General features: G+C 35.0%; 1 protein-coding gene across 15 annotated transcripts in view; it reads right to left on the reverse strand.

Annotated features, from left to right (window-relative positions):
• The window catches only part of PICALM (phosphatidylinositol binding clathrin assembly protein), a 147,957-nt gene that overhangs the window by 28,077 nt on the left and 100,818 nt on the right, over window positions 1-19,062 (reverse strand). For 4 of the 15 annotated variants that reach the window (XM_037840953.1, XM_037840955.1, XM_037840951.1 and 1 more), the window contains exons 10-14: window positions 12,364-12,487; window positions 11,995-12,131; window positions 10,145-10,248; window positions 4,080-4,229; window positions 645-704 (exon numbers count right to left, since the gene is read on the reverse strand). In XM_037840953.1, coding sequence (XP_037696881.1) covers window positions 645-704; window positions 4,080-4,229; window positions 10,145-10,248; window positions 11,995-12,131; window positions 12,364-12,487 — 575 coding nt within the window. The remainder of the gene's footprint in view (window positions 1-644; window positions 705-4,079; window positions 4,230-10,144; window positions 10,249-11,994; window positions 12,132-12,363; window positions 12,488-19,062) is intronic. The other 11 variants (XM_037840960.1, XM_037840957.1, XM_037840959.1 and 8 more) reach the window with 4 other exon arrangements.

Consider the following 19,062-nt stretch of genomic DNA (forward strand, 5'->3'; position numbering starts at 1 on the left):
CAGTTGTTAAATATATTTAACAGTACACAATTCTTGATGGCCAAAGTAAAAAAACCTCAATTCTTTAGAAATGTCAAGCTTAGTTTTTAATGATAATTTAACTAAGGTAACCAAGTAAAATGCATTAAAAAAATGCTGATCTTATTTGTGCCCTTATTACTGCTGAACTGGCCTAGAATATATTTGGAGAGATATAGATAAATATCAAATTGGCCATGCCTTCCTGGAAACTGCTTCCCATTTCGATGGTCTTTTAAGCAAGGCTGGGAAAGCCCACTTCTCCCCAACAGAATCTCTTTATACTCATGCCACAAATACTGAAGTCAAAATTATCTACTGTACTATTAATAAGATCTATACAAAGAGCTTTAAATTTTGTAAGTTTATAAAATTCAAGTGTTTTAAGCTCTTCTAACAATTTAAAGTCCTGAATATATATGTTAAAGTAAGAAGATGGTGGGCTTTTTTCACAAAACCACCATATGTTTAATCAAGGCAAACAAAATTAGGCAAAAAATAGTCAGCTCTTCAAAAGAAAGTATACATATTTTTTTACCAAATTAAAAATAATTCATACTAAGGAAAACAATCAAAATATCTCCTGCATAAATAAAATAATAAACTTTGGAGATAACATTACCTACCTCCAAATAAACCAGCTACAATAGAGGGCTCATGGCAGATAAGAGTAGTATTAGGATAAGCTTGAGGGCCACAAAAAGAATCCAACAAAGCATACCAAGAAAAAGAAAGAAAGAAAAATGAGAAAGATGAGGAGGAAGTTATAGGAAAAGCAGGATGGAGTAATTGAAAGAAACCACAAATAAAATAGAAAAACAGGGACATTCTTCAAATTACAACTTACTAAAGAAAGAACTTCAGACTCCATCATGACTATTATATTAAAAAAAAAAAATATTGTATTGGCAATGAAATTTAAGAAAAAAAACAATACTACATCTCTTTAGAAAAAGAAATATGAGGTAGTTGGCTTTTTAGCCAATACTAACCTATCTTTCAATGTCTTCCTTTACAGATGAGGAAGCAGGCCTAGACAAGTTCACAGATATGGGAGAGCTGGGGCCACAATCCATTATTCTTGACTTACAATTCATTATACTTACAGCTTCAATGAGAACAAGCTGCCTATTATACTGAGCAATTCTTGATGGCCATCAGATAAATGTCTTCCTTTGACAGAGTCAGAGGGTATCTTCATGACTATTCCCTAAACTTTACTTGGTTGTTCTTATTCTTATAGAGCAGGGGTTGGCGAACTATAGCCTGTGGCCTGTTTTCATATGGCTGAGTTAAAAAAGGATTTTTTAAAGGGTTGTTAAAAAACAAAACAAAAACACCCCCCCACACCCCCCAAAGAACATACTGTACACCAGAGGCTCTACAGTCTAAAATATTTGCTATCTGGTCACTTATAGGAAAAGTTTCCCAACCACTATTCTAGAGCAGCACTGTCAAAAGAACTCTGCAATTATGGAAATGTTCTATAAATCTGTGCCATCCAATATGGTGGCCCCCAGTCATATGTGGCCTTCAAGCACTTGAAACGTGGCTAGTAAAAGTGAGGAAGTGCATTTTTAATTTTAGTTTAAGTTTGAATGACCACATGTGGCTAGTGGGCTAATTCGATAATCTACTGTAAGAACAGCACAACTTGCGTGGTCCTTGTATGTTCTTATTTCCTTGGGTAGGAAATTATCAGACTTTTTATTACACAATCCTACTTCTCAGGAATTTTTAACTTGGATTGAAAGATTTCTTATTTAAAAGCCTCTTTTAGGCCAGGGGTCAGCAAGCTACAGCCACATATCTTTGTAAATAAAGTTATATTGGAATATAGCCAAGTTCATATGTTTACATATTATCAATGATCTATTTTAACATGGTAATGGCAGAGGTGAACAGCTGTAACAGAGACAGTGGGACGACAAGACAAAAATATTTATAATCTGACTTTCTAAGAAAAAGTGTGCCGATCCTATTCTAGGGTAAAGCCTAATTGGCTGACATCAACAGTTTTTATTTTCTCCTCCGTACTCATTTCCGTAAAAGAATAAGTATTTAACAACAGTTTTTTTCTCCTATTAAGGATACAACTTAAAAGATTTTTCAAATAAAGTATACTTTGTACTTTGATTTGTACTATTTCGCCCTGAAAAAAGAATATGTAGGGATCAAATGAAAGTCTGCAAAAGAGAAAGAACACTGTACGAGGTAAGTTACAAGTCTGCCCCCTCTGGCTTTGTTCCCACTAACTGGCTTATCTTGGACCTAACTTTTCTGCACATCAGCTGATCCATCCATAAAATAGCCATAGTATTCTCTTACCAGCAAAAGAGATGAGAGGTGGACCAAACATTCTCTGGAGGTCTTCACAAACTCTAAATCACCAATTCTATGAATTTAAGCTTCAAATGCACCTCCCACCTTGGAATATTTGACCATCAAATTTACTAATTTGCTTTGCTTTCTAGTCTTTCCCTTGCTCCTACCCACAGGCCTAAACTTAAGAAAAGTTAGGAAAATGATACGTATAGTATATTCTTCTTGTTATATCCCTTCCTTGAAATGATAAACTCTCTCACAATGGCTCCCATACATTTTTACTCTATTTCTGTTTGAATGTAAAGTAGTATAACCTCTAGTTCTTAAAGAAAGCTTTCTGCTCTCCATTCTGCCCCTCTTCAGTGCATATAGATTTGACAGTGTGAAATCTATGCCCTGCTCTGACCTAAAAGCTGGAAATAGCATAGAGACAGAAACAAAGGCTAATCTGTTTCATAATCCCAAAATAAGACAACTGACTTAAAAAGACACTCTCATCTGTATTTATTAAACATTTACTGGTTTATATTCACAGTAAATATAAAGACAACATAAACCTATTAAAAAAAAAAAAAAGGGAAAGATCCAGAAAACCACTCATTACCTAGCAAATAAGGTACAGGTAATTGAGAAAATGGACAAATTTTCTGAAGAGTAAAGTAACAAAAGGGTGAATTTAATTTCAACCATTTTTATATAAAAATTTTTAATGTATTACAATGACACAAAGGAATTCTTACAATCAGTTACTATACTTTGTGCATATTGATGGTTTGTGCTTTTAGATTAGAGACGTATATAACTAGAACATCTGCCTTGGAACTTGAATTGCTGCTATTAACTTATATGCTTTCTAGCTACCTGCCTCCCACTTTCTCTCCCCCTCTCTCATAGATATCTAACAAAATACTCAGAGCAGTCACCTGATCTATTTAGAGTACATAGATGACTCCCTGCTACCACTTAATCAAAAATTTAAATTCACATCATCTTAAGCTATTTCTTTGAATTGAATAAAAAGTTTCACCATATTTTAAGTGAATTTAGCTTCTCTTTAGCAGATTCAAGAAACATTTATTTCAGCTTTAAAATATACTTAACTTACTCATCCCTCTATAACTCTAGTGTGAAATTTTGCCTTTGTATGGATTCCTATGCTGCAATTAAAGATTACTCAAGTCAAGTTGCTTCTCCGCTTCATTAACCACATATGCCCTACTTTTCATTTTCTCTTCAGTCTAAGGATGAAGTAAGACCTCAAAGAATGGGACGGAAGATATGTATGGATTTTAGACAACTTAAAATTGTACTATGTAACAATTTTTAAAAAATTAAGTGATAACCACCCTCTCTCCCAAGCAGAAGGAAAAACACACATATGAACACACAAGTTTAAGAAAGGATACTCTCAAACAACTCTTCTGAACTAATAAACAGGATGCTGTACATCATGCTAGGCAGTTAGCATATTATACAGAACAGCACACAGAACAATACACTAAAAAGTAAGTTCAAACTCACAGGAAAATTTCTTCCCTAAAACTTGCATTAAATAAAGTTAGGGACAGCAGTATCAACTTTAAAACCTCATACATTATTGATGTTAGTTTATTTCAATTTTGATATCAAAATCCAAAGTAATTATTGTGGTGCTTTAAAAATAATTAATGGCTATGTAAAAAATACTTAGGCAGTATAAACATTAATTGGAAAAAAAAGGTTAAATGGTACTTTACCAACAAACATTTCATGAGTAGGTGTCCTAGTAGTAAAAGTGGATACATCTGAAGAAATGGGAAGGTGAACATCACCACTACTTTTTGTGAGGAAAGGATTTAAGCTTGGAATGGCATCATCAACAGCATCTACAGTAGCAGAGAAAGGATCTGTGCAGTCCAAGTGCATTACAGCAAAATGAAGAAAGGAAGTAAATAAATTAGTATTGTAATTAATCAAAAGACGCAAAGTGAAAAGTAGTAGCTATATTATGTTTATTAACTTAAATGCAAAAATACCAAATTATCAAGATTGGAAGAACTGCATTTAATATATTTAAAAATTAATCCTTAGAAAAAATATTTGTGCATATAATAATAGCAGCACAATAAGGACAGATCTGCTCTTCAACTTCAGGAAGCCAACAGTGAGACATCTTTAAAAGGAATAATAATTAAAATGTTTCTATAAAAGAGCCACCTACTCTATACCCACTGTCTCTGCCCAAGGCAGGAGTGTTTTGGCTTTGGTGGCAAAGCTATGTTTACTCAATTGATGTGAACAATTGATATGTGTGTGTTGTAAGTAAAATTTCAAAAAACAAAGGGATAATGGCAAACTAGAGGCAAGAGGCTGTTTCTAGCATGTGCAGTAACTCTTGCATAGGTTTAAAGGTAGGAAATAAAAAGTAAAGGTGAAAATAAGATCTAATGCTAGGGAAAGGGATTTTAGAAAATCAAGAACAGAGACAAAAGACTGGCTATTAAGTAAACTGGGAACAGCTTTATGGTCTAGCTAAGAGTTTTAGATTCTTTAAATGTTTTCCTGAAGGCATAACAAAGGTGTTCCTTAGAATGGTAGCAAATGTGTACTATTATTAAATCTTGTATTTAGAGTTATTCTAGAATCAGACATTCACTGTACCTATACCAAATTCAAGATAATGGTCATTCTAAGAATGGAAAATCCTCTTATTCTACCTTCTTAAGATTTAAGGTGTTAAGTAAATGGGGAGGGAATAAAAAGAACAGTAAAAATACAGTGTCATAATTGTTTCTCTTACAATACAATTAAAAATGAGAAGACATTCCTATGTTAGTTCTCAATTCTCATTCAAGAATACTGAAATAGGCACAGCTTCCTTAAAGTCTGTAAATTCAAGGCAAGTGTTCCACAAACCCAAATACAACCATTTGAAAAAGGGACATATCAAGAAAATACTGTGATCATTGGTTCAAACAAAACAAAATTCTTTTTAATAAAACTTTAATTTTTGTATCAGATGAGAACCTTTCTTGGAATTAAGTACTCCTATGAAAGATCAATTCACAACCCCAAAATAAAATCCTAGATATGCACCCAAATACACTGATATACTATTCATGCTCAAATGACCAGGTTTTCAACATCTTTCCCACCTCTCTACTCCCTAATAAATGGAACTATGGAGAAAAGGAGTTGGGAAAATTAATTCAGAAATAAAAAGCAGAAAATGGTCAGATACAAGGACTTGACATTTTGTACTAAAATAAAAATGTAATAATGGCTACCATAACTAATGCTTGCCTATGAAGGTAATGTATTAAGTTTAGAGTTGACCACTTAGATTCAAAGTATTGTTTTTAAATACTGAATAGTGGCACAGAGTTTTTAAAGTGCATTATACTTTGTGGAGCAAGTAAATAAGACTACACATCTCTTTAGAGTTCCATACAAAAAAAAAATTCAGGAGAGAAGTCACTCAATAAAAAGGACATGTATTCCTATAACAGATCAATTGGTTTCTAAGAACAGAAACCATGTTCAGGAAAGGTTATGAGCTATTTTACTGATTGGTACTATTTTATCCAAGCACCTAGTTTCAATAATTTCCTATTATGTGAAACATTCTAAAGAATATCCATAAACATGTGCAAGCACATCTATACTCAGCTAGATCAAGCAATAAGGAAAAGCAGCTTCAAATTTACTTAGTAAATCACTATAGGTCATCTAATTGTTATCAGGTAATCTAAATGAAGTTAACCTACTCATAGACAAAGTCACATTAAACTACAAATGTTAAAAACAAATTCATTAAAATATAATAATAGGTTCTAGCTATTCCATCTTAAACTTTACCTAAACTGGCAACTCTACGCTAAATCCCTTAATTTTTTAAAAATATTTTTTCTCATTACAAAGTTTATTTTTATATTCCACGAGAGTCATTTAAAACTAATCCTCCCAAAATTAAAACAAGAATTGAAAGAACACCAGTCATTATTAAAGTCTTAAGGTCCTAAATACATGATACCTGCTTTTACACTCAGAAAACTGAATGCTTTCAAAGTGTTGTGTGCATCATGCCAGCTGAGGGTAAAGTAAACTAAGCTTCAGAATGGATGATTCCTTTTCACCGAATTTAAATTTTGAAATTATGTCTAAAATACCTAATAATGCACAGAGCTCATAATACTGTATATTTTTAGATCCCTGTAACTCCAAGTTTTCAGGGTGATAAAAACTTAAGTCTTGCAGATAATAAAAAACATATTTACAGCCTCCCCCTCCCCAGCCCCGAGGATCTGGGGGAAGGTGCGGATGTGTTGGACATCCTCACCTGGACTGGTGTTGATGTTGTCATAAACATTGGGACTGGCGGTTTGATGTGCTGAGCCCTCGAGCAAGGGACTTGCCCTTATGAAGTTCATTACCACAAAGGAGAGTCTAAAGTTGTATGTAATGATGCCTAAGAGTCTCCCCCTGAGTACCTCTTTGTTGCTCAGATGTGGCCCTCTCTCTCTCTAACTAAGCCATCTCGACAGGTGAACTTGCTGCCCTCCCCACTATGTGGGACCCGACTCCCAGGGGTGTAAATCTCCCTGGCAACGCACACTATGACTCCCGGGGATGAATGTGGACCCGGCATCGTGGGACTGAGAGTATCTTCTTGATCAAAAGGGGGATGCAAAATGAGACGAAATAGTTTCAGTGGCTGAGAGATTCCAAATGGAGTCGAGAGGTCACTCTGGTGGACATTCTTATGCACTATATAGATAACACCTCTTAGGCTTTAATGTATTAGAATAGCTAGAAGTAAATACCTGAAACTACCAAACTCCAACCCAGCAGTCTGGACTCCTGAAGACAATTATATAATAATGTAGATTACAAGGGGTGACAGTGTGATTGTGAAGACCTTGTGGATCACACCCCCTTTATCTAGTGTATGGATGAGTGGAGGAATGGGGATAAAAACTAAAGGACAAATGGGGTGGGATGGGGGGATAATTTGGGTGTTCTTTTTTCACTTTTATTTTTTATTCTTGTTCTGCTTATTTCTGATGTAAGGAAAATGTTCAGAGATAGATTGTGGTGATGAACGCATAACTATGTTATCATACTGTGGACAGTGGATTGTATATCATGGATGATTGTATGGTGTGTGAATGTATTTCAATAAAACTGAATTTAAAAAAAAAAAACAAAAAACAAAAAACTTAAGTCTCCTCAGATACTAGTATTCAACCCACTGCTTGTTTAGAGCCCAGACCATTTTTTTAAAAATCAAAGGTTCATTAATAATGCAATGAGGGGGACAGGAAAGCTTGTGTTCTCTCTCTCATGTTCATTTTTAGGTGAAATCTTAAATGTCTTTCATATAAGCAGGAAAACTGTATCTTCCTTTAACTCTACTGCTACCTCATCACCAACCTATCTTTGATTGGGAATAAACATCATCTCTGTGGTGCTTATTATAAGTATGATAATTAAATTAAGTAAAATACCAGGTCTATGATTAGCATTGGTTTTTAGCAAATGAAAGAAGCACAGAACAAGACATCGGGATTACTGAAAATATCACATCTTTGCTTTGTTGATGATCAGCATGATATAAATGTCAGAATTTAATGTGCTTAGGTAAATGTTTAATTTCAAAATGCTTTTAGGAATATACTATTCTTATAAAAGCTTTTTATATATAAGATGTATTAATTTATTTTAGTCTAATTTTAAAGGTATGATATGAACAGTATGTTGACTGAATTAGGAAGTACTGAAAGTACTTTGGCCTTAAAAGAATCTTCAGTTATATATCTTGATATAGAAGTCAAGGCAGACTTTAATCTTCCTTAAATTGAGGGGCTCATAGTAAAGATCACATTTCTTTCCCCATATGTAATGAAATACTTCTGGAAAAATAATGGCCTAATTGCTATTGCCTGGGCTCCCATTGCACTTTATTTGTACTTCTAACACTTAAAAATTTCACTTATATACAGCAAGATGAACGTTAAGACATGGGGAAAATCTTGATGGAAATAGTGCATAAAGCAAAATAACCTAAAACAGAAAACTAAAACATGATTAAATGTATCCCAACATTTTCTATTCACATAAAGACTGCTAAGGAATAATTTCTTCTACTAACGACGTAGAAAAGTTCTTACAGACTGAAATTACTTAAAATTATTTTCCCATAGGAATAGTCTATCTGCCTTTGTATGAGTTCAACAATTACAAGCAAAAACTTTTTTCATTATTAGAATTAATCGTACATGTATCCAGGATCCAGGCAAAACATTTAAGAATTTCGTGGTTTAGTTTCTTGAAATGTTAAGTATATTGTTTCTCATTAAGTCTTCTGTAAAATGTTTAATCTGTTTAGAAAAACAACTTTTCAGCCTTCAAGTTTGGAAAGATACTACATTTAAAAAAAAAAAAAGGAAAAAAGCTAAAACTGCTTAAGTGTCCATGTCAATTCTACCAACCTTTTCTAAAGCAATTCACAATAAGGCAGAAAATAAGTATGTAAGTTTGGGCAGATTCAAAATCCTATAGTCAGGACATATCATTAGGATATTAACAAAGTGCTTTCTTAACCTTAATTTGAAGGCTACAGTTCATTCTGAAATAATTCAAAAGTATTTATTTACTTTAAACTGTCATATCATCTTTAGAAATGTAACTCCCAGATCTCAAGATGATAGCTATCTTTAATTAAAATAACCTTCCCAAGTCAGATCAATTTTTATCAAGGCTCATAAAATTAATCTAAAAATTCAGTGTTTCCCTAGTGTTTCATCATCCCTGTTTCCTTTCCCACCTTGAAACAGAAATAACCCTTCCAGAATAAGAGAAAATGTCCATTCATTCAACAGACATTTACAGAACACCTATAAAAACTCACTTGAATAACCAACAGTTTATTGTTGCTATGTAAGTTAAGCCTATCAAATTCAGATTTTACATGTGAATCAATATTGATTTTAAGGTAGCTTGCCATTCTCTATTTAGATAGTGTCCTTTTTCAGAATATCAGCTTTCCCTTCTAACCAATTTCTGGGTGATTGTTTTTTAAATAATATATACATACATATAAACATAAGTACCAAAACCAACCAAAAGAGAAGTTTTGAAAACATATTAAATATCCAAGTAAAACTGCTTTAAAAATCTATACAAACTGGGCTCTTCTGCCTTCAAAGATGACAGGAAACTGACATAGTTACCTTAATATCAAAGAACTACTCAAGGACAGCAAATATTCTGGTTGGTACTAGAGAAAAATTCTTTGAATAACAAAATCTGATAGGTCTGAATTAAATCAACATTTTAAATACAGGTAACATGAAGTTTATCATGAGATTCCTTGATAGAACTCAGTTTACAGCCTGATAACACAATCTGAGTTTTACTAGAACCTTATTATATATTTATACAAGAACAGATTTTTCCCCTCAAGTGAAGTTTTTTTCTATACCAAAAGTAAAATAACCAATATGCATTATATGATTATAGAGTAGGAATACAACATTGAATAAATGATTTCATACCTAAACACATATTTGGTTCTTCCTCTTACATTTAATTTCATCTTCACTAAACTTCATTTTATACTTTAATCTGAACATAAATTCAAAAATTCCATTTATACATAAATGAAAATATCTTCAAGGGACAAAATTACTTCACTCCCATTTTAATATTTCCCAAGTTCTCCTGTATCAAGTGTAACCAAAACTCTACAAATAATGAAAACACCAAGAGTGGGGAGAGGAGCTAACTATACAACATCAAAATAGAATTCATTAATGCTTACCTCCCCATGTACTTGCTACCTGAGAAGCAGTTGATATAGAATGTATAGGTGGATGAAAAGTTGGCTGTTGCAAATCAAGCAGATCATTTGGCAGCTTTGATGTGCTAGGAAAATAATTTTGAAAGGATGTATCATTTATTAGGTAAACTAGGATACATTTGTTCTCTCCCTCCTCAAAATTAAAACTTTAAAAAGACAAGTGAGACAAAGAACCAATAATGTAAACAGTTGCAGCAAGGAACAGATTCAGCAATGTAACAACTGCATATCCCTTCTATAACAGAATTATTTCTAAGGCAGCCAGGAAAAACATTCAAGCACCATTTCATTCTCATTCAACATTCTCTTCATGTATCTCTCCTAAAACAGACTTGCCCCTCAGTCAAGAACCTGCCCCTTAACATGGGTTCAATGTTATTTTATTGAGGATTAGAAGGCTGGATACAAGAAAAACAACACCAACAATAACACCCACCACCGACAACAACAGACAATGAAAAAAGTGAAAATAAAAACTCAAAACTAAATTTAGCAAACATATACTAAGACTTCAGGGAGTAGGTAGCAATTGCAAATTGTACGGGACAGGTAGCAGTTGAATTAGTAAAACATACTGAAATGTGAAAGGAGTCAGTAGGTGGGAGGGAAGTCCTTTTGAAGCTGAGTAAATAAAATAAACAGCACAACAACAAAGTCAAAGGGAAAAACTCAGCACTCTCTTGACACTTACCATGTGCCAAGCACTGTGCTAAATCCTATACTAGTCACCTGTGAGTTTATTAGAAATGAAAATTCTTGGACCCCACTCCAAACCTACTGAATCAGAAACTCTGGGGATGGAGACTGAAATCTGTTTGAATGATAAATCCTACAGATGATTCTGATCTTGCTAAAGATTGAATCACTGACTAATAACCATACATTACATATAAAGGTTATACATAAAGAACTGTTACAACTCAACAACAAAAAGAAAAATAACCGAATTAAAAACTTGGCAAGACTTGAACAGACATTTCTCCAAAGAAAAGATACAAATGGCCAATAATGAAAAGATGCTGAGCATCATTAGCCATTAGGAAAATACAAATCAAACCCACAACAGATACTACCTCACACTCACTAGGATGGTTATTAATTAAAAAAATTAGAAAACAGTAAGTGTTGGTGAAGATGCAGAGAAACAGGGACCCTTATACATTGCCCTTGGCTTTGTCAAGTGGTTCAGACACCGTGGACATTGATGACAGTTCCTCAAAAAGTTGAAAACAGAATTATCATATGACCTACAATCCCACTTCTTCATATATACCCAAAAGAACTGAAAGCAGGCACTCAAACAGTAAAAAGTGGAAGCAACTCAAGTGTTCATCAACAGATGAATGGGTAAACAAAATATGGTATATAAATACAATGGACTATTATTCAGCCATAAAAAGAAATGAAGTTCTGATATATATGAAAACATGGATGAACCCTGAAGACATCACACTGAATGAAAAGTCAGACACAAAAAGGCAAATACTGTTATGATTTCACTGACATGAAATAATTAGAATAAGCAAATTTATAGAGCCAGAAACTAGGATATAGTTCATTAGGGGCCGAGATGAGGGTAGAGAATGAGGCATTAATACTTAATTGCTACAGAATTTCTAAATAGGCAAAATATAAAATCTGATCACTTTATATTTAGGTATTATATCATTACCACCATTTATCACCACCTCTTGTGTGTTTATTTATGATTACAAAATCATAAATCAAAGTAAATCTGAAAAGCTCTACAAAATTTCTATTAGAAGTCTTTCAACCCAAATACTTAAACGTAACTTTAACTTCTCTCCTACCTGTTTGAAGAACTAGGGGTAGAAAATATGTCGATGGCTGCTGCAGTCATTATACCCCCTGCTGAGGTGGACACAGGAGAGGCTGCTGTTGTTAAAGAGGTATGAGGTTTCTTTGCAAGTTCTTTTAGGCGTTGTTCCTGTTGAGAAAGGAGCTAGCATAAGAAATCCAGAAACCAGATTTCTTTATATGACCTCTGAAGAAAAAACATTTTCTAATTTTACTTCGCTAGCAGAAAGGTATTCTCTGATTTTTTCATTCAGTTTAATTGCCAAGATAGTCATACCCTAAATACTGTCTGTGTAGAGAACCCATTTACATTCTGAACACTTGTACTTACTTTTCCAAATAGAGCGAATACATACACCTACCTTTAAAGCTTTTAAACGAGCCTGTTCTTCCTCTAATGCTGCCTGCTTTTCCCTTTCATCCACTTTGGTTAGAGAAAGGCCAGTGCTTGCCAGGGAAGAAACTGCATTGGAAAGTGTTGTTGCCCTAAGATAAATGGAGAGGTAACTTGGCTTTTTGTAAAACACTTCACGTTACAAACAGGTCATAAAATGGTCTGGCAATCTTGCACTGGATAGGTACTATAATTATGAATTTACAAGGAATGAAACCAGTACTTCAGATAAAATATTCTACCTATTAACCTAGAGGATTATAGCAATTAGAACAATGCTGATTTACACAAACATTCACTACTTTTTTTTTTAAATCTTCATTTTATTGAGATATATTCACACACCACGCAGTCATACAAAACAAATCATACATTTCATTATTCACAGTACCATTACATAGTTGTACATTCATCACTTAAATCAATCCCTGACACCTTCATTAGCACACACATAAAAATAACAAGAATAATAATTAAAGCATTCACTACTTTTTAAACAAGTGTTAGACTTTCGAAAGCGTTCACAATTAGAGTGAAGAACACTGCTTCTTTCAATGCCAACTGAGAGAAACAATGCAACTGAGAAAGAGCTCACATATACCCAGGAAATCTCTGAAGGCTAAGAAGTACTGAGTTTCTCATAGTAAAGACCTGTTGCTAATTCACGGCCTTGGTTTTAGCAGTGGTACTACATGGAAACCAAAGCATGAGTACCAGTAATACAGTGTGTGTTTGTCTAAGTATGTTTCCCTATAATAAAACCCAAAGATGCCATCCCCAGAAGACCTTTCCTTCAGAGGAAAATTGGTTTTATTTTAGTCACTAGTCCATCTGGCACTTCCTTTCTACCTGTTGCCCTCTACCAAGATGGTATTTTCTTTTCAAACACTGTACATGTACAAAGCATCATCTCTCATTGGTAGGTTCACAGCAAGCTACTTCCTTTCCTCTATGTCAGAGCCTTATCCATATGAGAAACCTGAAACATTAAATTTCCAAACTTCAATTAAAATATTACTATTTCAGGCAAAACACAAACATGTGGTAAAGAACTCCAACTTTAAGATCTACTCAGTGACCCGTTATTCATTTTACTTTTATCACACATCAAACATCAATTTCTAGTGTACACACATGAGTGGCAACAACAATTAAAATTTTATTTAAGATCAATACTATAAGTGATCCACTATAAAGATATACCTCAGAGGATAAAGGAAGAGTAGTACAGCTGTGATAGAAACGCAAGAAGCCCAACCAAATTTATACTAAAAGCATTTGAGGAAAATTGGACTTGAACTTCTTGGCTATATTTTCAATACTTTCTCAAACAAACAGGCTTTATAATTTTCATTTTTACTTCTAAAAATCTCCTAGAAAAATTCACATAGCAAATGTGGAATTAAAAATGAATATTAAAATCTGGTAACAAGATCAACTGGGAAAGCCTTTCCCCAGAATCAACTAAAAAAAGGATAAAACCCACTTGCTTAGAATTCTGTAGCACGGTAGATACTGGAGAAGGACTCCAAAAATGCTAAATCAAGGAAAAGTAGAGTAATCTCCAAGATCAAGTAGGGGATTTCCTTCCCAGGGCTGTCAGTCTGGGAAACCTCCCCCCTCATTCAGTCCTGCACAGCTTGGAAGTCTTGCAAAGGCAGCACAGCCCAGGACCCTCCTGCGGTGGATACAGACTATAGAGATACTCACCAAAGTGAGTTAGAACCCCACAAATATCCAGGTACAGGAACCCAAGTCCACAGAAGCCCAGGGTATAGCACAAGCCACTGAGGAGTACCACATACAAAAGGGTCCCAAGTGAGAGACAGAGAGAGAAAGAGAGAGAGAGAGAGAGAGAGAGAGAGAGAGGGAGGGAGGGAGGGAGAGAGAAACTGACCGACCGACCATGGCAGAACATTGGCAAGCGGTGTACTCAATGAATCCAGTCTCTGTTCACTAGACCATCTAAACACAAAACGGACCTTTCTGGGTTGACCCCATCTGTGTCCCAGAAATGGGGGAAGAATACAGAAGCAAAAAGCCTTACAGGAAAAAAAAAAAAAAAGAAGGGGGAGGTGAGAGGGACTGAGCTACTGTAAGACAAGATAGGTCCCAGAACTGAAAAGTGTGAGGAAAAGGCAGAGAGAATTTAAACAAATCTTAGGAGCTGGGAAGAAAATTCTGTAGAAACAGATCAGAATTCCTGGAGAAGGAAAAGAGGAAAGGAAGCTTTCTACTGGGGGTAAAACAATTGCACAAAAAGTACTATCTTGAAAAGTGTACCACCTATCCAGGGTAAGAAACTGATGAAGACAACCTGATAAAATCTGAACAGTTAAAAGGGGAGGCTAAGCCCACCTATAATTATGCCTAAGAGTTACCTCCAGAGAGCCTCTTTGATTGCTCAGGTGTGGACTTTCTCTAAGCATAACTCTGCAAATAAATTCATCACCCTCCCCCCAGCACGGGACAGCCCCCCCCACCCCAAAAAATTCTGAACAGTTAAATACGGGCTACTCTAAAGGTTCAGATAAAATTGGACCAAACGTCAAAGAAGAGCCTTAATATTACACCAATCAACAACAAAATTCTAGACAAGAGGGAAAAACTGATCTTGAGAGTTAACACATCTAAATAAGCAGGTGCCCAGACAACAGCAAAAAATTACAAACCATACCAAGAAACAGGAAGATATGGTTCAGTCAAGGGAACAAATTAAAACTTCAGAGGAAACACAGAATTTGGAACAACTAATGACAGAAGTTCAAAAAAATTCTCCTAAATCAACTCAAGGAGATGAGAAAAATATGGATATACAGCTAAAGATATTAAAAAGCTGATGTATGGGCATAAAGAATAATGTGAAAGTATAAACGAAACAAATTATGGGGATGAAAAGCACAATAATGGAGATTAAAAATACACTAGAATAGAGAACAATTAAGGAAGGGGGAACAATAATCCAAGAAGAACAGATAAGCTATTTAACGTTCTGGGGATGCCCAGGAATGACTATGGTCTGTTAATTTCTGATGGATATAGTAGGAGCAAGTTCACAGAAATGTTGCTATATTAGGTAACTTTCTTGGGGTAAAGTAGGAACATGTTGGAAGTTAAGCAGTTATCTTAGGTTAGTTGTCTTTTTCTTACTCCCTTGTTATGGTCTCTTTGAAATGTTCTTTTATTGTATGTTTGTTTTCTTTTTAACTTTTTTTCATACAGTTGATTTAAAAAAAGAAGGGAAAGTTAAAAAAAAAAAGAAAAAGAAGGGAAAAAAAAAAAGATGTAGTCCCCTTGAGGAGCCTGTGGAGAATGCAGGGGTATTGGCCTACCCCACCTCCATGGTTGCTAACATGACCACAGACATAGGGGACTGGTGGTTTGATGGGTTGAGCCCTCTACCATAGGTTTTACCCTTGGGAAGACGGTTGCTGCAAAGGAGAGGCTAGGCCTCCCTATGGTTCTGCCTAAGAGCCTCCTCCTGAATGCCTCTTTGTTGCTCAGATGTGGCCCTCTCTCTCTGGCTAAGCCAACTTGAAAGGTGAAATCACTGCCCTCCCCCCTACGTGGGATCAGACACCCAGGGCAGTGAATCTCCCTGGCAACGTGGAATATGACTGCCAGGGAGGAATGTAGACCTGGCATCGTGGGACGGAGAACATCTTCTTGACCAAAAGGGGGATGTGAAAGGAAATGAAATAAGCTTCAGTGGCAGAGAGATTCCAAAAGGAGCCGAGAGGTCACTCTGGTGGGCACTCTTACGCACACTTTAGACAACCCTTTTTAGGTTCTAAAGAATTGGGGTAGCTGGTGGTGGATACCTGAAACTATCAAACTACAACCCAGAACCCATGAATCTCGAAGACAATTGTATAAAAATGTAGCTTATGAGGGGTGACAATGGGATTGGGAAAGCCATAAGGACCACACTCCACTTTGTCTAGTTTATGGATGGATGAGTAGAAAAATAGGGGAAGGAAACAAACAGACAAAGGTACCGAGTGTTCTTTTTTACTTCAATTGCTCTTTTTCACTCTAATTATTATTCTTGTTATTTTTGTGTGTGTGCTAATGAAGGTGTCAGGGATTGATTTAGGTGATGAATGTACAACTATGTAATGGTACTGTAAACAATCGAAAGTACGATTTGTTTTGTATGACTGCGTGGTATGTGAATATATCTCAATAAAATGAAGATAAAAAAATACACTAGAGGTATATAACAGCAGATTTGAAAAGACATTAGAATTGGTGAATTAGAAAACGACAGTGAAAATCATATAGTCAGAAGAACAGATAGAGAAAAGAATAAAAAGAAATTGAGCAGAGTCACAGGGATTTGAGTGATAGCACGAAGCATGCAAATATATGTGTCATGGGTGTACAGGAAGGAGAAGAAGGGAAAAGGAGCAGAAAGAATATTTGAGGAAACAATGGGTGAAAATATCCCAACTCTTATGAAATAAATATATAAACAAGTCCAAGAAGTGCAAAGTACTCTAACAGAATAAACCTTAATACATTCACTTCGAGACACATACTAATCAGAATGTTAAATGCCAAAGATGAAGAAAGAATTCTGAAAGCAGCAAGAGAAAAGTGATTCATCACATACAAAGGATCTTCAATCAGACCACGTGCCAATTCCTCATCAGAAACCAAGGAGGCAAGAAGGGAGTACTATGATATATTTAAGGTAATGAAAGAGAAAAACGAATAGCCAAAGTTTCTTTTTCCATCAAAACGTCCTTCAAAAATGAGGAAGAGTATAAAAAAATTGCAGATAAAAAAACTGAGAGAGTTGGTCAACAAAAGACCCACACGACAAGAATTACTAAAGAGAGTTCTGCAGTCTGAAAGGAAAAGACAGGAGAGAATGGCTTGGAGCAGTGTGAAGAAATTAAAGAAAAGGTGAGATAACTACAGTAAAGGTAACTAAAAGAGTGAATGCAAACCCAACAGTACCGTATTTTCAATCATAACTCTACTCTCTAATTCTTATAAAAGTCAGAATACAATTGAACAAGAAATGGCATCATTTCCTGATAATGAGCATGCAAAATATAAAAAGGTAATGTGGGACAAATACAATATACAGAGGGGAAACTGAGGAATATGGGAGCAGAGATATGTATGCTATTGAAGAGTAATTAATATATTTTCATACTAGTAGCTTGTGGAAGAAAGTTGTGTAACCACAAAGAAAATATTTTAAAAATAGATAGAAACAGAAAGGAGAAAGGGATCAGTCAGATACATCGCCAAAGATCAACTATGCAGGAAAGGAGGTTGCAGTGATGGAAAAGAGACCAAAAGAAATGATATGACATATAAAAACCAAAGGACAAAACGGCTGAAATAAGTACTGCCTTTATAGTAATAGCACAGAAAGCTAATGGATTAAACTCCCTAATCAGAAGAACAGATAAGCAGAATGGATAAAAATGCCTGATTCAATATACGTTGTTTACAAGAGACACACCTTAGACCCAAATACACAGATTAAAAATGAAAGGATGGAAAAAGAGAAGAACCCAATTATAAAATGGAGAAAAGACTTAAATACACATTTTTCCAAAGAGGATATACAAATGACTAAGAAGCACATGAAAAAATACTCAACATCACTAGCCATTAGGGAAATCCAAATCAAAACCACAATGAGATACCACTTCATACCTACTAGAATGGCTACTATTAAAAAAAAAAATTACATATTTGCTGTCCTTACTAGTATATTGTATTGTATGACATGTTATTTTTCTTTTTATCATTTTTTTCTTATTGCTAAAAAAAAAAACAATTTTTCTTGTAATCAATATGTTCAAGTGCTGATTGTGGTGATAAATGTACAACTTTATGATGATACCATGAACAACTGATTGTACACTGTGGATAAATGTATGGTATGTGAATATAACTCTATAAAATTGTAGGAAAATACATATATAGGACTAAAAGTATTGGAGAAAACATGGTGAGAGGGATGATGCCTCACCAATATGGACTAACTACAATGTGTAAACTCAGAATTGAATCTTAGAACATAGCCTAACGTGAACATAATAATTGTAATAGTCCCTAGATTGTAAGCTCTTACAGCAGTTAACTCTATCCCTGAATTGTAATGCCTATCTCTAAACTTTGAGATGCTGATCCCCTAGCGTATAACCTGATTGGTCTCTGGAACAATGCATATCTCTGAGACACCTGAAACTCAGAGCTAAAGCTCGGCAGATATGAATGTCAGTATTAGTGCATACAGCCACTGCCAAAAAAAAAAAAAAAAAGCTGAAAAAGAGCCCAGACTTCAATTAGTGATATGAATGAAGCAGGTCTGGTTAAGACCAGGGCAAGCCAGGCCAAAGGGTAAAGGTTGAAACTGATTGTGTTTTAAAACTTCAACTTCCCTATGAGACCAAGGGAAGAGATATCTATTTGGTACAGGATCTAAATTTTCTAAGCGGTACAACTCTACAGGCGATTTGTTAAAACACCACAATTTCATGGAACTCTGAATAGGAAGTGAGATACGGTAGGTTAGCATAGGCTGGAGTGATATAGTGACACATCCCAGAGTAATTTGGGCAGATAATAAAAAATATATTTACAGCCTCCCCCTCCCCAGCCCCGAGGATCTGGGGGAAGGTGCGGATGTGTTGGACAT

This window comes from Choloepus didactylus, chromosome 6, assembly GCF_015220235.1.
Source record: "Choloepus didactylus isolate mChoDid1 chromosome 6, mChoDid1.pri, whole genome shotgun sequence".
Taxonomy (NCBI): Eukaryota; Metazoa; Chordata; class Mammalia; order Pilosa; family Megalonychidae; genus Choloepus; species Choloepus didactylus.